A 23,300-nucleotide genomic window follows, 5' to 3' on the forward strand; every position below is an offset into this window, starting at 1 on the left:
TGAGTGCAGTTGTGGGGGCTGGGGCGGGGGAGGGGAGGGGTGTGGGGAGGGCTGGATCCCGTGGGGAGGGTGACAGAATCTTCCAGGCCTCTCAGAGCTGATGAGAGCAGATGAAGAAGGCAGACCCTACAGAGGTGTGGCTGAGCTGCAGCCCAGCTGTGGCTGTGGCAGGTGCAGGAGGGCCCACAACAGGGGACACGGGCCTGGGTTGGGGTCCTGCTGGGGGCTGGCGGGCTTGGGTCCCTGCTAGGGGCTTGAGGAGGGGAGGGTGTCTTGGAGCACAGGCCCTGAGCTCCTCTGGGAACTGAGAGCATGGGATACCCTGGCCCCGGGCCAGCTGGTGACCCATGCCCCATACCCTGTGCTGGGTTTCTCTGATTGAGGGGGACTTGGAGCAGAGGACTGGGCTCGTGTGGAACCACACTCCACGTTCGGCTGGGGATTCCCAGCACCTGTGTCCTGAGCCCCCCACGGCCTCTCCTCCCCTGATCTGAGCACCTGGGCTCCGTGCTCCTGGATGACATGGGGGTGCCGCTTCCTGAGACCTAAACAGGTGACGTCGTCCCCCAGTGTCTCTGTGGTGGGGGGATGCCCGAGACCTCCCCTCCTTGGGTGGCCGTGGCTGCAGCACTCCAGTCTCAGGGTCCTGCAGTGTCCCTTCCAGATTCAGACGTGGGGACAGCACCGTTCTGGTAGGGACCCCTCCTCAGAAGTCCCTAGGAGCGCCTGCTGACCCCAGAGGTGAATCAGAAGACAGAATGGAAGACCCCATCCTCAGCCGTGTTTGGGGGTGGAGCTCTCAGCTGCCTGCTCTGGGGTGGGGGCCCCATGAGAGAATGCACGGTGGCTCGTCACAGCCTCGGGTGCAAAGGCACTGACAGGCATCTGTCCTTTCCTTAGCCCTGCGTCTGGTTGAGAGGAAGTCCCCCTCCCAGAAACAGGAGCTGGCAAAGCGTGCATGCAGTGGGGTTCACAGCAGAGACACAGAAATGCAACGACCCCCTCTGGCCTCCACAGCCCTGCACATCCCCAGGGCTCTGTGGGCTTCCAGCCCTGGGTGTTTCTGGGAAGGGTGCTATGTGAGGCCCATTGTGTGTGGCTGTGCCCCCAAGCCCCACGCATCCTCACTTCATGGCTTCCTGGGGCTCAGCAGAGTTCCCACGGAGCCAGGGACCCACCACCCCGAGCCCCGCATCCCCGGTGCACATCCGGCTCCTGTCCCTGGCCGGCCGTGCTTGGATGGATGCCTGTGTGCACAGTCCCTGGGTGGTTGTCAGGGCCTCCCCCAGGCCCTCGGTGGTGAGAACGCTCCACAGAGCCTGCACTCAGCACACTGGTGAGCGCTGCACCTGACCCTGACCCTTGCCAGGATGTGGGTCAACGGGAGCGCCTGACTCCGTGCAGGGGGTGGGTTGCTCTGTGCTGTGCTAAGGCTGGGTCTGGTGCTTTGAGGAACTATGAGCCTCTTGCCGCAGTGGCCAAACCCTGCACATTCCAGCCGTGTCTCAGGGCTGCGATTTCCCCACACCCTGACCACACTCTGTCTACTGTGTCTTTGAGAAGTGACCAGTGAAGTGGCATGGGGGGTGCCTCTCTCTGGCATTATTTGCACTTCCCTTCCCTTGCGCTGAGTGAGTTGCACCCTTGCTTTTCCTACTGTGGCTTCCAGATCTTCATACAATGTGTGCGTTGTCTTTCTGCTCCCTTCATAGCTGTCCACGGTGCACAAGAGTTCTGAAGTTTTGAGGATGATCAATGCAGCCATTTTCCTGTTTGTTCCTCGTACTTTCAGAATCACAGCTAAGACGCTGTGATGAAGTCTGAGGTCATATTTACCCAGGTATTTCCTTCTAGGCGTGTTTAAAATTTTTTATAAACTCTGATTTATTTATTCGAGAGGTAGGGACATAGAGAGGAGAGACGGCAACAGAGATTTGCCACCTTCTGGCTCACTCCCCAGACGGCTGGGCCAGGCTGAAGTCAGGAGCTTCTTTTGGGTCTCCCACGTGGGTGCAGGGCCCCAAGCATTTGGGCCATCCTCTGCTGCCTTCCCAGGGCATTAGCAGGGAGCTGGATCAGAAGTGGGGCAACTGAGATTCAAACTGGAGGTCATATGGGATGCGGGCGCTGCAGGTGTTGGCTTTACTCCCTAAGCTACGCTGTGGTGGGGTGGGGTCCCAGCCCATAACTGGAAACACTGGTGCAGAATCCACAGCGCTCTCTCAATCCCACCTCCCTGAACTCTGTGGGAAACGCAGACTTGCACCACACGGACAAGCAGAGTAACCAGCCACCAGAGGAAGCCGGGCAGGCATCCGCACTCTTCCAGAACACCGGGTGCTGCCGTCCGCCAGAACCGCCGTGTTGTGGGGTTTATGTTAGTTGTGCATTGAGAAATCCAGATGACCTTGAACTTCCCGTGCCTGAAGAAACCCTGCACACACTTTCTTTCACTTCTGTGTGGTCCTCTCAGAGGGTGGATTCCCACGGTCATCTGGGATTTTACCTTAGAGTTTGATAAGCCACACGTTTTTAAAAATATTTATTTAAAAATCAGAGTTACAGAGAGAAGGAGAGAGAGAGGTATCCATCTGCTGGTTTAATCCCAATGGGTCCTCACAGCTGGAGCTTGTCTGATCTCCAGCCAGGAGCCAGGAGCCAGGAGCCAGGAGCCAGGAGCCAAGAGCCAGGGGCCAGGAGCTTCTTCTGGGTCTCCCAGATGGATGCAGGGGCCCAAACACTTGGGCCATCTTCTACTGCTTTCCCAGGCCACAGCAGAGAGCTGGATTGGACGTGGGGCAGCCAGGAATTGAACCGGTGCCCACAGGGGATGCCGGAACCGCAGGCAGCAGCTTTTATCCATTAAGCCACAGCACCAGCCCAGATCTATTGATTCTGACCTCCTACATCTGGCCCCACCTGTCATGGCCTCCTTTTGGTGAGCAGAATTTTAAATCCATCCTGAGTGACAGGTGTCCCACCACATCCTGGCCCACTTGCTGAAGGTCAAGGGGAGCAAATCCTGGTGTTACCCTCTCCGTGGGCGGCAGAGCTCGGGCTCCTGTGGACACTCAGGGCCACTGAGCTGTGTGCGGTCCCTGGAGAGGAACAGGACGGAACCGCACGGGAGCCTGCAGGGCGGTGGGCAGGGCTGCGGGAGGCCAGAGCCCCTTCCCAGAATGTGCATGGGAGCCCAGGGGAGCAGCACTGCCAGCAGCCCACCAGGGTCCCTGCCCCTGAGCAGGATTCCCACAACCCCAGGTGAGCTCTTCCCACTTCCCACAGCTTCTCAACATGCATGCCCGGATCCCCCCTCCCCCGCACCAGGGCTTGGCCTCTGACCCAGCTCTGTCCTCTCTCCAGGTCACCGCTGGCCTGCAGCCCGGGTCCTTCTCTGGCTGTACCAAGCCTCTGCCAGCAGAAGCCCGAGGCCCAGCAGGACCAAGCCCGCCACGCCCATGCGGATGAGGTTCTCCAGGGAGTGGTCCTGGGGCGCTGGGGCTGGGGGTATGCACGGAGGGGTCATCAGGCCTGCCAGCCCCAGTAACACAGAACCCCCTACTCCCCTCAGTAGCCTGAGCCCTGGGTCAGGCCTGTGGCTCACTCACCAGCGGGGGAGCCTGGCTGGGGGTGCAAGGGGCTGCTGGGCTCTGGTCCTCCTGAGAACAGGTACAGGACAGTGAGGAGGAGGAGACCCCGGCCTGCTCCACACTCTGTGCTTCCCAGCCTCTCGTCTCGCGACGCAGTTCAGCGTGGTCCTCGTGTAAGTCGCCCACACATCACTCTGTCTGTGTTCTGGAGCCGCCAGGGAACTCCGCAGGGGCCGAGACATGTGGCAGCCAAGCCTGGCGAGCTTCTCCCTACAGGAGCAGGTCCCGGGCCCACCCTGGGCCATGACCAGGCCCCACTGGGCTCGATAGTCTCTGTCCTACTCTAATAGACACCCCGGGGTGTGAGGCCCGTCCTGCGTGGGTCCTGTCCAGTTCTGCAATGCTCGCCCGCTGTGGGAGCCCGGCCTGGGGCTGCCGGCCAGGGCGCTGGGCAGAACCCATCAGGCCCTCTGCAGGGACCACTGAGGGTCCTGCTGGGTCAGGAGGGAAGAGGGGCGGGGCTGCACAATGGCTCCGCCCACACCCTATCCCTCCTGCCCTGCAGTCCCACCGCCCTCACTCTGGGTGTCTGGCCCAGGAGCCCCATGCCCCTTGCCCAGTTCCCATCTACGCCTCCTCTCAGTGTCTCCGTGACCTACCGAGCTCCTGCTCAGGCTGTGGCTTCCTCACCTGTCACCCCCAGCTCCAGGGCGTCACTGGGCTCTGACCACACAGAAGGATTCTCCCTGTAGGAGCCATAGCATTGGAACGCCCACCTGCGGCCAGGAGTCACAGGGCCCACAGGGAACAGGGCCTGGGACTGCGCACTAGGGTGTGGCTCTGAGCTCCGGGTCCTGGCAGCCCAGGGCGCCCCCTCCTCTGTCAGAATGAACCTGTGGAATCCCAGCTGGGAGCGGCACTGGAGGGTCACATTGTCCCCTGAGGTCACCACGGGGCTGGGCAGGGCCGAGAGGCTGGGCTTGCTGTAGGCTCCTGGGAGAGGAGGAGCAGTCATGTGAAGCAGGGCTCACCCCCCACGGTACCCCCAGGGCTGCGCGATGAGAGGGGGGCCCCTGGGAGCAGACCCCTCCCTGAGGGCACAGCCTGTGGGGCAGGGACCCTGCGTGACCCTCACCTGACACCCGCAGCTCCAGGGCATCACTGGGCTCTGACCAGCCAGCAGTGCTGAGGCAGACACAGCTGTAGCGCCCCGTGTACACCTCAGCCATGAGAGGGATGGAGAACTTGACCTTGTTTCTGCGCTCCAGGGGCATCACTCTGTCCCAGGGCTCTGGGATTCCCTCTTTATACAGACGGCACTCCTGGGCCTCCAGGGTCCCCTGACACCACAGGGTCCCAGGCCTGCCCAGGGCGATCACAGAGCCTGGCTCAGCCCAGAGGATGGGTCTGGGGAGGGTCCCTGGAAGGAAACCAGAGGCTGGGTCCCAGGACCACGTCCCCTCGTAGGCCAGGACCCTCCCAGACGCCCTCCACACCAGACAGGGCTGCTGTCCCCACCAGGCTGCCTGGGGTGGCCCTTGTCCCATGGGGGGGGAGGGGACCGGCACAGTGGGGGCACGCTCACCTGCCTGCACTCGGGTGCTGGGGCCCGCACAGCCCTGGAGGAGAGCTCCCCGTGAGAGGTTTCCCCTGTCCCCGTCCTCTCCTCCCTGGGGCTCCTGAGCTTGGGGTCTCCAGGGGCAGGGCCTGGCACTGGGCAGGGGCGGGGTCCCTCCCAGAGCAGGGTCTCCTCACCCTGTCTTCCAGTCTCACCCAGGCAGAGCAGGACCATGAAGGACGGGTTCATGGCGTCTCCTGACCAGCCCCGGCACAGCGCCCATGGCACGGGCACACACCGGGTGTGGAAGCTCGGAGGCCGGGTCTTCCCAGCATCGCAGGGCTGTTCCACCCGCAGCCCCACAGGAAGGGGAACCGCACCTCACCCCCAGCCATGCCCTCAGTCCCCAGGATGGGGAGGGCACAGGCTCCCTGCAGGGATGGGGCCCCGCCCCCGCCCTGTCAGCCGGCTCCGCCCTCCTCTCCCAGGGCCAGGACCCAGCACCAAGGACACGGGGCCTCCCTAGTGGGCTGACTCCTTCCCCGGGGTGTCTTGTCTCCGCCTTCAGTTGCTGTGCACACAGCATGCAGGAACCAAGCCCCAGGCACATTTCCCGCCAGATGTTTCGCAAGGGCCAACTTCCTTCTTGCCGTGTCCGGGCACCACGTCCCCAGCGGGCACAGGGCGCCTGCACGTGTAGCCGTGTGCCAGGCGTGACATTTCATGGCTGAAACTGACAGGATCCTTCCTGGAATTCCTGGGCCCAAGACTCCTGCAGGGAGCTGTGACAAATACTCGGGTGGTGGGGGCTGGCGCTGTGGCGTAGTGCGCTGGCATCCCATATGGGCACAGCTTCCTGGTCCAGAGCTGCTCTTCCGACCCCGCCCCCTGCCATGGCCGGGGAAGCAGTGGAAGGTGACCCCAGTGCTTGGGCCCTGCCCCAGAAGCGGCTCCAGGCTCCTGGCTTTGGATCGGCCCAGCTCTGGCCATTGCAGCCATTTAGGGGGTGAACCAGCGGATGGAAGACCTTCCTCTCTGCCTCTCTCTAACTCTGCCTTCCAAACACATCTTTAACAAAACAGATTCAGATGGTGGAGAACCCTCCTACGGTTTTGTAGGTTGCTGTGTCGGAGAAAGAGGGGCCTGGATCCACAAGAACAGGTGAGTGTGGGGAGGGGCTTCCTGGGGGGGGGGAGCGGCCACAGGAGCCCGGCCGCATCCAGGGATGAGCTGCTCGGAGCCCCAGTGTCCCCGCCTGGCAGGCATCTCAGGCTCTCAGGGGCGCTGAGACAGGAGCAGGCAGTGGGCAGTGGGCGGGCAGGGACACAGTCAGCTTGAGGTGAGAGGAGGGTGGGCGGCTGGGGGAAGCAGCAGGGTCCCAGAGCCCCAACCCAACTGCTGCTGGTCAGCTCCAAGCCATTGGCTGCCGCCTGGCCACTTGGGCTAAGCCTGCACAAACAGCTCCAGAGCCACCAGGCCCTGCCTCCCCATGAGGAAACCACAAATTCCACAATGTTGTACATGCATAACTGCGCCAGCTGGAAACACCCAAGAGGGCCGCCTGAAGACACCCCCGGGACGACCATGGGGTCATCCCTCGAAATTCCCGTGAGGGGTCCTCCCACTCCCATCATGCACCTCCACTCCCTGACACTTCCCCTTTTTCCAAAACAGAGCCTGGAAATGAGTGGTGCTCAAGCCCCACCCAAACTCCACCCACTTTGAATATTCAATCAAGCCACACCCCAGAATGAGCACTTTGCCTCTGGCTGGCAGATGAGGCGTGGGGAGGAGGATGGGGCTGGGGACGTTGTTTCTCCCAAGGGCCGTTTGGATGTTGGCAGCATCATTCCGGGCCCGTCCTGATCATCAACTTAAAGAATTCCCTGAGTTTGAGTCGCCTGTGGCTGCCGTGGCAGGGCCTGACCACGGGACTTCCTGGTCTCCCGTGGCCTGTAGGTTGCGTGCTCCCCTCCCCTGGATGACCTGGATGGCTGAGGCCCCCATGGAGGGTTTTCTCTATGGCGTGTGTGTTGTGCCCCTGTACTCACCTCTTTCTCTCGCTCCAGCTGGCCTGATCCTGGGGTACACTCACGAACCCTGTGTTCCTGCACCCCTCGAGGCCTCCACGTGCATCCTTCTGTGCATAATGGAGGAAGAAGCTGTGAGTCCAGTCTGGTGACCCTGCTGCCCGCCCCGCACGGAGCCACCCACGAGGGGGCCGCCAACACCCCCAGTGTTCACATGGGCCCTGGACGTGGCTGTGGTTGGGTTTGCTATGGGGGCAGGGACACGTGTGTGGGGGCTGCATCACCAGCAACGAGGGGCAGAGACACTGGTGTTTGGTTGGAGGAAGGTGCAGACCAGTGGTGAGATTCAGATCCGGGAAGGGGGGGGGTGGATACGACGGGGGTGGGGTGTGATGAAATAAAGTATTCACAGGGAGTGAGCAGGTGCACGGGGACTGGGGTGGAGCTGTCTGGCGGGGTTCACGGGGTTCACAGGTGGTGAGTGAGGGGCCCCTGCCTGCCCTGCTTCCACGCAGGCATCACGGGACCCCGAGGAGGGGACCCTGGGCAGGGCTTCTGTGACAGCCACTGACTCAGAGGGAGTTCCCACGGTCTGGGCATGTGGTTTTGTTTCTCCCAGCCTCCTCCCTCTGACCTCCTCAGCACCTCCTCCTCCCTCCATCGCCACCTCCCGGTCATTTCTGCCCCTCAGTGCTCAGTCCCCTCCCTGTCTCAGACCCTGCTCAGTGGGCTCCGGATGAACTGGCCTCTGGGTCACTGTCAGCCGCCCTGTGCCCTGGGAACTCAGACCCGGGTCTGCCTCAGGACCAGAGTTGAGCTGGGACCCCGGGTCTCAGGCTGAGAGAGAAGATGGCCCAGGCCAGTGAGGGCGGAGCCGTGGGCACTGCCTGCTCAGCCTGGGACACAGCTCAGCCCCTGCCCTGCCGAGTGAGCGCTGACCAGGACTCAGCGCTGGGCTCCGGGCCCACGGCTGGGGGAAGGGGTGGCGTCGGGGCTCCCGAGTGTCAGGAGCTAGAGGGGACACGTCGGGGCTGCCACCCTCCCTGCACCTCAGCCAGTGCACCTGCTGCTCCGCCTCCCTTTGTCTCTGGCTGGCGCACAGCTGTGTTAGAAACACAGGCAGCACACACAGGTGAGTCGCGCTCACGGTGCCCCTCAGCCGGCTGCTGCCCGTGATGCACAAAACTGTGTGTGTGGGGCCGGCGCTGTGGCGTAGCCGATTACGCTGCCGCCTGCAGCCCGGCATCCCATATGGGTGCCAGTTCATGTCCCGATTGCTCCACTTCCGTTCTAGCTCCCTACTGTTGCACCTGGGAAAGCAGTGAGGATGACCCAAGTGCTTGGGCCCTGCACCCATGTGGGAGACCTGGAAGAAGCTCCTGGCTCCAAACACGCCCAGACCTGGTCGTTGTGGCCATTTGGGAGGTGAAACAGCAAATGGAGGACCTCTCTCTGTGTCTCTCTTCTCTATCTGAAAGATTTATTTATCAGAGGCAGAGTGCGTGCACGCGCACACACGCACACACACACACACACCAGCCATCAGAGGGAGACCACGTTAGAAACTCGGCACCAGGTTCGATCCTGACAGCCAGACCCACGCCCTCCTGGGAGCGGAGCTCTGACTTAGACACACAGGGACAGAGGACCAGGCCGGTCAGGTGTCGGGGCCATGGCGATGCTGTGATGGGGGTGCACGACACACGTCACACACGCAAACACCAACACGCCCCCAGCTCGTGACAGCCTGGATCCCAAGCACACGGGACAGAAGACAGCACCAGGCTTCCTCTGTAGTCACGCATAAACTACACCCGCCCCAGATACGGGAGAGGATTTCCCACGCTGACGCCACACACCCAGTGTCCCCGGTGACCTCTGCCCGTGAAACGACTGCTGGGAAAGTCAGGAGCAGGGCCCCCCACGCACAGGGGTGCAAGGAACATGCGGGCTGGAGAGAGTGGACCCACACCTGCGGGCAGAGGCCTGGCGACCCAGGCGAGCAGGTGCATGGCCCCTCCTGGGCTTCACGTGTGCCCCCAGCATGGAGGCCGCCAGGGGAGCTCCGCAGGGGCGGGGCCACAGGGACCCACAGCCCGGCGAACTTCTCCCTACAGCAGCAGGTCTGGGGCCCTCCCTGGGCAGGGCCAGGGTCCACTGAGCCCGAGCAGAATCTGTCCTGCTCTAGAAGCCCACCGAGCCCCCGGGGTGTGAGTGAGACCCGTCCTGGGTGGGGTCCTGTCTAGTGCTGCATCTGCTCCCCCGCTGTGGGAGCCCGGCCTGGAGCAGCTGGCCAGGGCGCTGGGCAGACCCCGAGTCCCTGTGTGACCCTGTCAGGGCCTCTGCAGGGACCACCGAGGGCCTGCTGGGTCAGGAGGGAAGAGGGGCGGGGCTGCACCTGGCTCCGCCCACACCCTTCTCCCTCCTGCCCTGCAGTCCCACCACCCTCACTCTGGGTGTCTGGCCCAGGAGCCCAGGCCCCGCACCCAATTCCCATCTACACCTCCTCTCAGCGTCTCCGTGACCTACCCAGCTCCTGCTCAGGTGTGGCTTCCTCACTGTCACCCCAGCTCCAGGGCGGCACTGGGCTCTGAGCAGCCAGCAGCGCTGAGGCAGACACAGCGGTAGCGCCCCGCGTACACCTCGGCCATGAGAGGGTGGGGAACGTGGCCTTGTTTCCGGGCTCCAGGGGCATCGCTCTGTCCCAGGGCTCTGGGATTCCCTCTCTATACAGACGGCACTCCTGGGCCTCCAGGGTCCCCAACACCACAGGGCCCCAGGCCTGCCCAGGGTGACCACAGAGCCTGGTTCAGCCCGGAGGCTGGGTCTGGGGAGGGTCCCTGGAAGGAAACCAGAGGCTGGGTCCCAGGACCACGTCCCCTCGCAGGCCAGGACCCTCCCAGACGCCCTCCTCACCAGACAGGGCTGCTGTCCCCACCCCAGCTGCCCGGGGTGGCCCTTGTCCCATGGGGGGGGGACCCGGCAGAGTGGGGGGCACGCTCACCTGCCTGCACTCTGGTCCTGGGCCCGCACAGCCCTGGAGGAGAGCTCCCCGTGAGAGGTTTCCCCTGCCCCTACACAGGTCCTCTCCTCCCCGGGGCTCCTGAGCCTGGGGTCTCCAGGGAGCAGGGCCTGGCTGTGGGTGGCGGGGTCCCTCCCAGAGCAGGGTCTCCCCTCCCCGTCTTCCCGGCCCCCCCAGGCAGAGCAGGACCACGAGGGCGGGGTCATGGCATCCTCTCCGCCGGCCCCGGCACAGCCCCCGCGGCAGGGACACACACCGGGTGTGGACGCTCGGAGGCCGGGTCCTCCCAGCATCGCAGGGCTGTTCTGCCCGCAGCCCACAGGAAGGGGCACCGCCCCCACCCCAGCCAGGCCCTCAGTCCCCAGGATGGGGGCACAGGCTCCCTGCAGGGATGGGGCCCCGCCCCGCCCTGTCAGCCGGCTCCGCCCTCCTCTCCCAGGGCCAGGACCCAGCACCAAGGACACGGGCCTCCCGGAGCCGCCCCTCAGGTGGGCTGATGCGCCCCGGGGTGGGGTCGTCCCCGCCCTCAGCCCTTCCTGTGGGGTCGCAGCCCGGCCACTTCCGGAGGACGCAGGTGGGCGCAGCCCCGCTCCCGCCCGGCCCGGAGGTCCCGGGGCCCGACCCAGGGCGGGGGAGGCCCGGACGCCCCCTCCGCCGCGGACGCCGCTCCCACGCCCCTCAGCCACAGCTTCCCCTGACCCGACCACCCCGCTGCGGGGCCCTGAGGCCTCCCAGGACCTGCGCCGCCCCCTCCCTGCCGCCTGCCCTGACTCCCGGGGGAGGCGCCCTCACTGCGTCCCCTCACACACCCCTCTGCCCTGAGCCTCAGCTTCCCCGTGTGGGCGGACACGGACTCACCTGAGGCGGCCTCGCGCACACGCACACCGACTCTGGACTGCTCATGCGCACGTCAACAAGGGATTGCGCAGGCGCACACCGCCACTGGCCTCGGGGACACAGCCCAACACGTGACTGTACATGCGCACAGGACAGGACTGCGCATGCGCATGATGACACGCTACTGCGCATACGACGACAAGTGACTGCGCAGGCGCACGCCGACATGCTGCGCTCACACGTCACTGAGGGGAGTGCGCGCTGCTTTGCCGCTGTCTCCGTAGACGAAGAGTGCGGGTCCTTGTAGGAAACGTGAACCCTGACTGCTGCTCTGCGCGGCCCTGCAAGCCCTCGCCAGAGCAGGTGGGCGAGAAGAAGCCTCAGAAGCGTCCGAATTGGGAAGGAAGAAGCCATGTCGTTTCTCTTGGCTGATGACGCCATCTTACCTAAGACTACCTCTCTTTGCTGATGACGTCATCCTACCTAAAGACAACCCAACGTCTCAACCAGAAACTGCCCTCACTTGTCACCGTCAGGTCGCAGGATCGCAGTCAACACACGAACTCCCGTCAGCGCTCCAAGGGAGATCCACACAGCTCCACTTAGCAGAGCCCAGACCTCCAACAGCCTGGAGTGCATTCCTCTGCTGCAGGAGGTGAATGCAGAGACCCCGCGTGGGTTCACAGCGCATCTGCGGCTCGGGAACAGGGGGATCAGTCCGAGGGGCGCACTCGGGGGGCGGCCCTGGGAGGTCACCGTGCTGTCCACATGCAGGGGATTAGAGGAAGGGAACTCAACCATGCTCCAGCGTGTGCACCGCTCGTGGCTGCTGTGCTGTGCCCAAGCCCACCTGGCTCAGCTGACCTCCTGTCCCCAGGGATACTGACTGGGGGAGGGCAGAGGATGTGAGCTGAATGTGGTGGGGGGGGGGCGAGAAGCCATTCTCGTCGCATCCTTGCCCGAGTCGTGGTGCCCTCTACTGCATTCCCACGCTCCTCTTCACACCCCTGCTGTGGACAGGGCCCTGGACAGCCAGCCGCGATTCTCTGCCAAGGACACAGCGGGACTGAGAGACACCTACCTGTGAGTACTAGCTCCAGGGCACCACTGGGGGCCGCCACACCTGGGGGCTGCCATGGTGGCGACCACAGAGATACGGGGGTTCTAGGACCAGAGCCAAGGGTCCCCGGCACCCCTGGTGTCAGCGCTGTGGCAGGGAGCCATTTCCCTCTGGGCTCACTGGAACTTATCCAAGAGGACGCTGGAGAGGAAATCACAGGAAAATGTTCTGTCCTGGCCTCACCCCAGACCCTGTTCCACGGCCAGGCAGGGCTTGTCACAGGAGCCTGAGAGAAGGGGTGAGGGCAGCACATTTTCTCCTTTTGAAGAATAGTTACTTTGAAGCCGAAGGTTGTATTTGTGTCTATTTGTCACGTAAACATAAAACACGCGCACACACACACACAGAGTGGAAGAGCTAACCCAAGCTAGATAACGTGTGCATTACCTCACAGACTTATTGTGTGCTGGGAGCATCTGACACAGTTTTAAGCAATTTCAGCTGCCCATGCCATGAACGTTATTAACTACAGTCGCCATGACGCACACTACACCTCTAGACCTCTTCTCCCACGTGATTCTGTAGCTCTGCACTCTGACCTGCGGATCCCACGCCCTCCCCTGGTGACCACCATGGTGCTCCCCGAGTCCCTCACAGCCCACACCTGAGTGACTTCCCGCGTGGGTTTTCCTCTGTGCCTGGCTTGTCTCACTCCCACAGTGTCCGCAGTGCCTCGGTTTGCTGCAAACGTCCGGATTTCACTCGTTCCATGGCCGAGTCTAATTCCACTGCGTGGACGCCTTGCTTCGGGCCCCATTCGACTCGGTTGATCGATGACAGCGATGTGAGCTGCGCCGCAGGAATGAGGGCGGGCAGGTGTCTAAGTGTCTCCTCCCCGTTAGCTCCTCCCCTGTGCCCGACCTGTGCTAGGAGAAGGGAGCGGTGGGGGTCTGGGCCCCAGGATCCCCTCTCTGTCCCACACTGTTGCGGACAGGTGAGTCAAGGAGCCGCCCACGCGCTCAGGGAGTTGGCACCGTCGAGAAGTAAACCAGGAGGCGGGCGTGGTACCAAGGGCTCCAGGGGCCAGGTGGGGCTGAAGGGGAGCTGCCGTGTAGAGAGAATGTTCATGGACCGGAAATGCCAGACGCGCTCTTCCGGAAACCCGGGATCCTCGGGCGTGCATATAAAGACCCCAGTCCCCTCTGCCGGATAGCTGCAGTATCAGATGCGCTCTTCCGGAGACCCCCCTACACACTATCTTTAGGAACCACAAAAGTTCTCTTCCGGAAACCCGGGAATCTCGGGTGCTCTCTGGAGACCCCCACACACCAACTTCATGAAATTAAGAGACCCTGCACTTCTCTTCCGGAAACCACAGACGTGCTCCTCCGGAAAGCAGGGGGCCTAGACGCCCCCTCCAGATACAGCAGGTTGGGCCGCCCTGGGGGTAGAGCTAGAGTGAAGGCTGGCCCGGAGCAGGTGCGTTGCGCTCCACTTCTCAGGCGTGGGTTGACGTAGACTTCCTTCCACACAGAATGTGCCGGGAGGAATGGTGACGCTCCCTTGGGAACCAAGTGCCCCAGATCGGCAGCAGCAGCCAGGCTCCTGCATCCTCTGGGTCCCTGCTGGGCTGTGCTGGGGACAGATCTTTTCTCCCATCTTCTGCGTAGTGACCCATCACCCAGTCCTGTCACACAGCTTCCCAGGGCAGGGCTTCCTTGAAGGTCTTGCACATGTTCTTGAAAATTGTCATCAAGGTCAACGCCAACAAGGGAATTGAATGGCCTAAAGAGACAGAGAGAACCAGAGGCAGTGTGAGATCCTGCAGAAGATAAAGGATTAGGTTCCAACACAGGAAATCTAAATAAACCATGGACTAGTTGAGCTAAGGGTGCTGGGAAGAAATGTGCCATATTAACCTACAATGCTAACGGGGAGCTGGGTGAAGGGTCTATAGCAACTCCATGTGGTAACTTCTCATTTGTTCCCTAAAACCATTCTCGAAGTCTATTAAAAATCAGGTAAAATTCCCACATGAGGGCTGAAGACCCTGGATGTCTCCTCACCCAGCACCACCAACTCTAGGGCAATACTGGGGGCTGCCCAGGTGACGCTCCCTCTGTGGATACTGGAAACACCCTGGGGTGTTGTATCCGTGGGAGTCCTCCCTCTGTCGGCACTGGTAACACCCTGCAGTGCTGTATCCATGGTAGTCCTGATGAATCAGCCTCCTTCTGCAACCCCAGTTCCTTCTCCACCACCTCGTGTGTGGCTTCCCAGGATCTCCAGTTGGGACAAGGAAGATACAGGGGTTTCCTGGCATGGGATCTTCACAAACACACTCGAGGGAATCACAGAACCTAGTGTGGCAGATATGATAGGACTGGCAATATCCCTTGGAAAAAATGCAGACTAGATTTCGATGGACTGTCAGAGAGAAACCATTTTTTCCCTGTTCGTGGGGAGGTGGGGTAGGGCAGAAATAAATTAAGATGAAAGGCTTATCATTATTTTCTCTTAAAATACTTAAAATTTTGTTTGAAAGGGGAAGAGAGAGAGGGAGAGATCTCTTGTTTGCTGGTTCACCCCCCAAATGCTGGCAATAGCCAGGGCTGTGCTACGCAGTCAGGAGCCTGGAGCTGCAGCCAATCTCCCTCCTGGGGCAGGAACGAGCACTGAGCCACTGCCTGTCTCCTAGGTGTGCAGTAATGGAAGCCACCTCAGAGGCAGATCTGGACCTAACCCAGGCACTCAGCTGTGGGATTCAGGCATCCAATCAGGGACTTAACTGCTGTACCAACTCCCACCCTATAATTCTGTTCTCAAAAAGTGTTAATGAAACCCAGTCATTTGTGGAGAAATGGCCGGGACTGGAGAACATTAAGTGAAATACGCCTTCCCAGGAATCCAGTGTAAGTTCTCCCTTCTACGCGGAAGTCGGAAAAGTTGGTCTCATAGTAGCAGAGTAGGATGGTGACCACTATCGCTGAAAAGGGTCTGGGGGAGAGATGAGGGAGGGTTGGTCCCCGGGTCCCAAGGTGGAGTCAGATAGAGGAACGGCTCTGTCTGCACAGCACAGGAGGCACCCATGGCTCACATAACCTGTTGAGTGTTTCTACAAAGAACACGAGGAGAGGAGCTGGGCCCAAACACAAGACATGACGAGATAGGAACGCCCTGGTGTGATCAGCACACCTTCAAATCCCACGCTGCACCTCCTAAATTATTACGTGTTCATTTAAAGGGAAAAATAGCTGGCAAATATGTTGTTGGTGTTTGTGTCTTCCTCCTTTGTCGAGCTGAAATTCACAGAGCACAGATTACAGACCTGACAGAAATTTAATTCATGCTGTAGCTACCTCTCACATTCACTGTGTCGTGTACCCACCAGCACCTGTCACAAACATCTTCATTAGCAGAGACAGAAACCCCAGACCCACTCAGCAGGCATCTGCATGCTCCCTCCCCACACCCGAGTCCACGTTCTGCCCTCTGAATCTGCACCCCCGGGCACCTCTCAGAGCAGAATCAGACCATGGTGTCTTTGTGACACCGGCTGATTTATGTATTGTCATATCTTCAGGGTTTCTCCACGATTATCCAGACCCTCCTTCTTTTCTAACAGGAGAGTGTCAGCCGTGTCGACAAACACCGCCTGTTGTGGACGCACTCACCTGTTGTGCTTCTTCTGGTTGCTGGCATCTTTGGGCTCATGTGAATGAGGCTGCTCTGAACCCGTGGATGCAAACACCTGCTTGGGTTCCTGCTTCAATCCCTGTGGTTATATGTGCAGGAGAGGAACTGTTGGACTGTCAGGCACTGATGAGAAACAATGTTTTCCTTCTTTAGTGTGCCGAAATTCAAGTAACATTAAACCAGCCCTTTAAAGTATATACTGTGCTGACTTACTACATTAACAATGTTGTACACCATTAACTCTTTAAAAATATGTTTTATTTATTTGAAAGAGTTACGGAGCTAGATAGAGAAGAGAGAGAGAGAGAGAGAGAGAGAGAGAGAGAGAGAGAGGTCTTCCATCTGCTGGTTCACTCCCCAAGTGGCCACAAAGTGCAGAGCCAGGGCTATCTGGGGCCAGGAACCAGGATCTTCTCCCCATCCCCCCTGTGGGTGCAGGGACCAGGGACTTGGACCACCTTCTGCTGCTCTCCCAGGTGCATTAGCAGGGAGCGGGAGCGGATGTGGAGCAGCTGGGACTCCAACCCTGGCCCCTATGGGATGGCAGCACTGCAGGCTGGGATTGAACCTGCACTGCCACAGTGCCGGCCCCACATGAACTCTTCTAGCTCCATTGTCATCCCCCCAAATGCCCACACTCACTAAGCTGCTCCCAGTCCCTCCTCGTCCCTAAGGTACTGCTTGGCCTCCATGGAGTTTGGAGTTCTGCTTCCCCAGGAATCCCTCCCCATGCCCGACTCTGCTCTGCACTCTCAGAGGGCGGGGCTGGCGCTTGGAGAACCCTCACCACTCGCTCAGTACCACAGCTGAGACCACGCAAGCCCGGGCTGGAAACTGGGGACATCTCAGTCCAGATTCTGAGCTTTCTACTCCGCAAGGGGGGCGCGCCCAGTCCTGGCACAGTCAGAACCACTAACACAGGGCCTGCACAAGTGTGATTCGCGCTTTGGGACAGGACAGAGGGTGGGGCGTGGGGACGGCACAGTTCCAGGAGCAGGATTCAGCCCGGGCTGCGGGAGGCCAGGAGGCAAGCAAGCAGCCTGGATTGAGTCATTCAAGCCGCCAGCCCTGAACAGGGACTCCGCGTCTGGAAGCCCTCTGTTCTCAGCTGGACCCCGACCCAGGGGAGGCGCCCACCTCACGCTGCCTCCCCTTATCCACGTGCTTCTCTGTTAGCCCCTTAGCACCGAGCCCGACTGAGCTCTGTGCAGAGACCGAGGGCAGTGTGCCACGTGCCCCAGGACGGTTGGGAGGCAGACACACCTGGTGCAGGTGGGGCCGACGGAGCCGACTTTGTCCATCGAAGCAGGGGAGGACTCCTTGTACTTGGTGCCGTCACCCTGACTAGGAAGTAGCACTGCCTTCCGCGGCAGGAACCCGAGGTGCACAGCGGGACCCTGACGGAGGAGCCCCCGGCACCTGGCAGGCAGCGGGGGGCGTCTCTTCCCAGCCCGCATCACAGACCTCACGGGGCTCCTGGAGGGTGGCCGTATGACGGCTAGAGGCACCCCCACAGAAAGCTGCTTGTTTCAGAGCGGCCGCTAAGCAGTGCCCAGACACCCGCCCGTCAGTCTCCCGGGCACCGGTTCCCGTGTGACCCTTCTGAGCCCCCACACGCAAGGCGTCCCAAGCCCAGGGAAGGACTCGGGGCCTGAGAGGCCGTGAGCGTCCCGTGTGGGATGGACCTCGCCCACCCTGAAATCCGATTTCGCTCGTTTCTTCTGTTACTTGGCGCAAGCTCCGTGTTCTTGGCTGGAAACGCGGATTCTCACGCATGCGCACTGGGAACTGCATGCACCAGAAACAGAGCAAAAGGCTCCATGAGAGTGGAGCAAGGCGGGAGATGGGTGCGGGTCTACATGCGGTCTGCAGGTGGCGCTGTCCCACCGGAGAGCCAGGCAGGACAGGACACAGCCACAGGGCAGAAGTCCACAGCTGAATGGAGGAAGAGCCCCTGACGCCCCCAGACAGCTACCAGCACCCACACTAGAGGGGACAGTTCCCCACTGTGCACCCGACTACCCCCTCCCCGCCCCCAGGGAGCGGCCTCTGACCCAGGCTGTCCTCTCCAGGTCACTGCTGGCCTGCGCCCCGGGTCCTCTTGTGGCTGTACCAAGCATCTGCCAGCAGAAGCCCAATGCCCAGCAGGACCAAGCCCGCCACGCCTATGCGGATGAGGTTCTCCAGGGTGTGGTCCTCGGGCGCTGAGGCTGGGGGCGTACATGGAGGGGTCACCTAGGCTGGCTCACCGGAGTCCACCTCCCCGCAGCAGCCTGAGCCCTGAGTCCAGCCCATAGCTCACTCACCAGTGGGGGAGCCTGGCTGCGGGTGCGAGGGGCTGCTGGGCTCCGGTCCTCCTGAGAACAGGGACGGGACGGTGAGGAGGAGGAGACCCCACCCTCCCCATGCACTCAGCACTGAGGACCTGGGCCCACAGCTGGCGGGGGCCATCAGGGGCTCCTGAGTGTCAGAGACACAGAGGGGCAACGTCCAGGGCAGCCTCCCCTCCCCCACACCTCAGCCTGTGCACCTGCTGCTCCGCCCTCTTTATCTGTGGTCAACTAAGTCTTCATTATCTTGACACAGCCACCATGGGACACACACACACACACACACGCACACACACGTGTTTACTAAGCGGTGGTGCTCCACTGTGTTCCACAATCAGTATTCCTAAGTGAGAAGACCTGGAACAACCAGGTCACAGTGTAGACCTCGATGACTATCGGTAGTTACAAGCTCAGGGACACAACTCACAGTGAACATGGACACAGACAGCACACATCACAGTGGGCACTGTGCAGGGACGCAGCTACAGACGTGCGCATACTGAAACAGGCCAGGCTGCCCAGGGATCGGGAAGCCAGGAAGTGAGATTTCCCTTCCCTCTGGGCTGATGGGAACTTTGTCAGGAAATCAGAGCCCAACCAGGGTCGGGGGAAGGAGTCCCCACAGGAACAAACGCTCCACTGCTGCTCCTCCACTGAGCTGCTCTTCAGGAGAATAAGGGGCCCAGACCGCCCTGAGGGTTGTCACAGGGGGCGGGGCTTGGGAGCCATTGCACCTGCAGGTCCCCACCCCTCCCCGGATGAGGGCGCAGTATGGGCAGAACTGGGCCTGGCTCTGCCAGTTCTCTGACCTGAGGCGCAGGGCAGGGAGGGCGCCCCTGTGTCCAGGTGCCCTTGTGAGTGGGAAACAGCACCGTGCACTGAGCACTGCTGTGCCCCAGGCACACGCTGGGTCTCTGCATTCACCCCCTGAGCCGCCGCCACCTCACAGCCCACACGGCCACCCCTCCCCTCTCCCCAGGGACCTGGACCCAGAGGAGTCCCCGCCAGGGGCCGGGTGACCCAGGGCTGCACACCTTTGTGTCTAGGGAGTCCCCTCGCCCTTGTGGGCTCCATGAGAGGCCTGTGCACCCAGCCCAGTTCCCATCTCAACTCTAGGGCCCCTGATCCATCCACTCCACTGCCCACCCAAACCCCATACCACAGAGGGTGACCTGGGCCCCGGAGCTGGAGACCTCTGCTGCTCCCTGCTCCCTGGTGACCTCCCTTGAGGCCCCTCCCCAGCCCAGCCCTCTCCTGGGGACAGCCCTGCACTGACCAGGACCACCGTGGGGACAGGGCTGGGGCCCTCACCTGACACCTCGAGCTGCAGGGGGTCACTGGGCCATGACCACAGGTAGGGGTCAGTGCTGTGGGCGCTGTAGCACCTGTAGGTGCCCCCGTGGGCCGAGGTCACAGGCCCCAGCATGAAGGTGGCCTGAGCAACTGTGGCCGAGCCCAAGACACGCAGGCGCTGGGGAGGGGCGCCTGAGTCCACCTTGTACAGGAGAAAGGTGTCCATCGCCTCCTCAGAGCCACAGCGCAGGGCCACCGTCACTCCCCAGGGCACCGAGGGCCCTGGCTGGGCCTGCAGGGAGGGTTTCCTGTACATCCCTGGGAGAGAGGACGGAGTGTGGAGTGAGCAGTCCCTCCCTCCCCTCAGCACAGTGTGGGCCTCCTGGGGTCCCTGTCCCTGCTGGCTCCACTCCCCTCCCAGAGACACAGCCCCACTGGACCTCTGGCCCAGAAATCTCTGCACTCCACAGCCCCAGGGCACAACCCGGGCCTAGCCTGGGGCAGACAGGACAGGACGGGCGGGGCTTCCCACATGCAAGAGCATGTCCAGGGGGACGCTGGCGTCGACCGCAGCACCTGTACCCGCCCCCAAGGGAGCCGCTCACAGGGCCCAGGAGGAAGTCGGGGCTGGGGCCTGGTCAGGCGTATCTGTCACAGCTGGGCTCACAGCAGTGAGTCAGGCTCTGTCCCCAGAGCAGCAGGGCTGAGAGGGAGGGCTCCCTGTGCAGTCCTGAGAGGGGGATGGAGCCAGGCTCAGCCACACATCCCACAGCCAGCAGGGTCTGAGCTGATCACCACCCACACGGGGTCAGACTTCCCGAATCGCCCACCCCCACCCAGGCTCCCTGGGCACTGGGCCCCTCACCTGTGACCTGAAGCTCCAGGGGCTCACTGGGCAGGGACCACACATAGGGCTGGCTGCTGTAAGCGCGGTAGCACCTGTAGATGCCCCCGTAGGTGCTGTCCACGGAGCCCAGGAGGAAGGTGGCCTGCCACACCCCAGCCCCACGGGAGAACCTGGCTTCCGGGCTGTGCAGGGGGCCGGCTCCGCCCTCCTTCAGCAGATGGGCAGTGCCCGCCTCATCTGAGCCACACGAGAGGGACACGTTCCCTCCTGACGCCACCACGAGGCTTGGCTGGGCCGACAGGGAGGGCCCTGGGAACATCCCTGCAGGGGAGGGCAGAGCCGTGTTGGGGGGCTGCTGCCTCGTGCACACCACTTAGCTTCCTTCTGTGACCTGGAGCCACTCTAGGCAGGGGACACCCCTTACCTGTCACCACCAGGGTCAGGGGGTCACTGTGCTGGGAGAGGCCGAGCGGGGTCTGATACACACACCAGTACTGCCCTGTGTGGTAGGAGCTCATGGACATGGTGATGGGGAAGTCAGCCTTGTGTCTGGAGTCCTGCTGGGCCTGCACTTCCCAGGGCTGAGGGCTGCCCTCTTTATACACACGATACATCTCAGCCTGCAGAGACCCCTGGCACCAGAGGGTCACAGGGCTCCCCACGGCGACCAGGGGGCCTGGGTCGGCCCAGATGGAGGGCTTGGGGAGGGACCCTGGAAGGGAATCAGACCTGCAGACCCCGGGTGCCGCCCCTCCCCCGCCCCCTTCCCCAGCTCCACTCCCAGCCCCTCCCAGCCATCACCATCAGCCCAGCCCACTGGTCTCCTCAACCCTGAGCTGCCTGGGCCCCGGGGGCTGAGCCAGGTCAGGGGAGGACTCACCCGCCTCTGCCTTATCCCCTGGTGCCCAGCACAGCCCTGGAAGAGAGGTCCCCGTGAGAGCCGCTCCCCATTCCCCACCCCTGCAGAGACGCCCAGGCCTGCCCTGGTCCTCTGAGTCCTGGGGTCCCAGCTTGGGCAGGGCGCTGTCCCCTCCCGCACCTGTAGGGGATCCCATTGTCCCCGTGTCCCCAGCTCACCCAGGCAGAGGAGGGCAGTGAGGGCTGGGGTCTGGGCCCTGCCGCCCATGGTCCCGTGGAGCAGAGCAGCTGTGAGGGACAAAGGCCCAGAGCCCAGCTGGAGATGAGTGAGGAGATGTCACGGGTTCCTCATCTGCGGCCTCACAGGAAGGGAGCAGCCCCTCCCCCGCTGTCCCTGAGGACGGGCCCAGGACAGAAAAGGCTTTGGGGACCATGGGACCAGGCCTCCGCCACCGCTGCCCCCTGCGCTGTGCCTGCCTCGTCTCCGCCCCCCCTGCCCACTCCAGCCCCACCAGGGGGTACCCCTCATGGGCGGGGCCTAGGAGCTGCCCGGTTAGGGTTCTGGTTCTCCCTGCACAGGCCGGGTGGCCAAGACTGGCACTTCCCCTTCCTGAGCTGTTGAGTGCAGTTGTGGGGGCTGGGGTGGGGGAGGGGAGGGGAGGGGGAGGGCTGGATCCCATGGGGAGGGTGACGGAATCTTCCAGGCCTCTGGCGCTGACAGGAGGGGATGAAGAAGGCACAGACGCTGCAGAGGTGTGGCTGAGCTGCAGCCCAGCTGTGGCTGTGGCAGGTGCAGGAGGGCCCACAAAGAGGACCCGGCCTTGGGGCGGGGTCCTGCTGGGAGCTGGCGGGTCCAGGGCCTGGCGAGCAGCTGTGAGGAGGGGAGGGTGTCTGAGGGCAGAGGCCCCGAGCTACCCTAGGAACTGAGAATATGGTGGTGCCCTGACCAGCCCAGCCGGGGTCCAGTGCCGCACACCCTGTGCTGCCTGCACTGTACCGGGTTTCTCATTAGGTAGAGGGGACTGGGAGCAGGGCACTGGGCCCGTGTGCAGATACACACTCACGTGGGGCTGGGGGTCCCCAGCATCTGCTTCCTGAGCCCCCCACAGCCTCTCCTCCCCTGATCTGAGCACCTGGGCTCCCTGCTCCTGGATGACATGGGGGTGCCGCTTCCTGAGGGACCTGAACAGGTGACGTCGTCCCCCAGCGTCTCTGTGGTGGGGGGATGCCCGAGACCTCCCCTCTGGGTGGCCGTGGCTGCAGCACTCCGGTCTCAGGGTCCTGCAGTGTCCCTTCCAGATTCAGACGTGGGGACAGCACCGTTCTGGTAGGGACCCCTCCTCAGAAGTCCCTAGGAGCGCCCGCCGTCCCCAGAGGTGAATCAGAAGTGGTCCCGGGTCCCAGACAGAATGGAAGACCCCATCCTCAGCCGTGTTTGGGGTGGAGGTCAGAGGGCAGGCTCTCAGCTGCCTGCACTGGGGTGGGGGCCCAGGAGAGAACTATGGCGGCTCATCACAGCCTCGGGTGTAAAGGCACTGACAGGCATCTGTCCTTTCCTTAGCCTGCATCAGGTAGAGAGGAAGTCCCCCTCCCAGAAACAGGAGCTGGCAAAGCGTGCACTCAGTGGCGTTCACGGTAAAGCCCCAGACATTCAATGACCTGCTCTGGCCTCACCCCAGGAGGAAGCCCCACACCATGCAGCCATCAGCCCCGCCAGCCCCGCCCAGCCCCAGGGCTCTGTGGGCTCCCAGCCCTGGGTGTTTCTGGGAACGATGCTATGTGGGGCCCTGTGTGTGTGGCTGCACCTCCTGCCGCACACATCCTCATTCTATGGCTTCCTGGGGCTCAGCAGAGTTCCCACGGAGCCAGGGACCCACCACCCCGAGCCCCGCATTCCCGGTGCACATCTGGTTCCTGTCCCTGGCTGGCCGTGCTTGGATGGATGCCTGTGTGCACAGTCCCTGGATGGTTGTCAGAGCCTCCCCCTGGCCCTCGGTGGTGAGAACACTCCACAGAGCCTGCACTCAGCACACTGGTGAGCACTGTGCCTGACCCTGACCCTTGCCAGGATGTGCGCCTGCCTCCATGCAGGGGGTGGGTTGCTCTGTGATGGTCTGAGGCTGGGTCAGGTGCTTTGAGGAACTAGGAGCTTCTTGCCGCAGTGGCCGAACCCTGCACA

The 23,300-nt window shown here is 62.3% G+C and overlaps 2 protein-coding genes and 1 long non-coding RNA gene across 9 annotated transcripts; all 3 read right to left on the reverse strand.

The window, feature by feature from the left end:
• Window positions 1-2,529: 2,529 nt before the first annotated feature.
• Window positions 2,530-6,326, reverse strand: LOC149120704 (leukocyte immunoglobulin-like receptor subfamily A member 5). Of its 7 annotated transcripts, XM_089319685.1 has the most exons (7): window positions 5,364-6,325; window positions 4,726-5,010; window positions 4,484-4,583; window positions 4,281-4,336; window positions 3,609-3,659; window positions 2,920-3,501; window positions 2,530-2,782 (listed from the first exon to the last, which is right to left on the reverse strand). In XM_089319685.1, exons 1-6 carry the CDS (start codon window positions 5,395-5,397, stop codon window positions 3,365-3,367), a joined length of 663 nt encoding a protein of 220 aa, XP_089175811.1. In that variant the 5' UTR covers window positions 5,398-6,325; the 3' UTR covers window positions 2,530-2,782; window positions 2,920-3,364. The 7 variants fall into 7 exon arrangements, with proteins under 7 accessions (XP_089175811.1, XP_089175810.1, XP_089175807.1 ...); XM_089319684.1 differs by having other exon boundaries at window positions 2,530-3,501; window positions 5,346-6,326; XM_089319681.1 differs by having other exon boundaries at window positions 3,343-3,501; window positions 4,281-4,583; window positions 5,346-6,322.
• Window positions 6,327-12,448: 6,122 nt separating this feature from the next.
• On the reverse strand, window positions 12,449-15,972 carry LOC149120705 (uncharacterized). Its single transcript, XR_016224991.1, has 2 exons — window positions 15,772-15,972; window positions 12,449-13,882 (listed from the first exon to the last, which is right to left on the reverse strand). It is a non-coding gene; the product is annotated as an uncharacterized LOC149120705 (long non-coding RNA).
• A 1,528-nt stretch (window positions 15,973-17,500) lies between these two features.
• LOC138846402 (leukocyte immunoglobulin-like receptor subfamily A member 6) lies at window positions 17,501-21,697 on the reverse strand. The gene is given in 7 exon segments (XM_089319688.1): window positions 17,501-18,003; window positions 18,100-18,150; window positions 19,435-19,734; window positions 20,282-20,526; window positions 20,528-20,975; window positions 21,144-21,179; window positions 21,341-21,697. Coding segments are annotated over 7 exon segments (1,266 nt in total). The 5' UTR covers window positions 21,390-21,697; the 3' UTR covers window positions 17,501-17,866.
• Window positions 21,698-23,300: the final 1,603 nt, after the last annotated feature.

The sequence above is a fragment of the Oryctolagus cuniculus genome, chromosome 18, assembly GCF_051225735.1.
Source record: "Oryctolagus cuniculus isolate XC-2025 breed Fujian yellow rabbit chromosome 18, ASM5122573v1, whole genome shotgun sequence".
In the NCBI taxonomy this organism is placed as follows: domain Eukaryota; kingdom Metazoa; phylum Chordata; class Mammalia; order Lagomorpha; family Leporidae; genus Oryctolagus; species Oryctolagus cuniculus.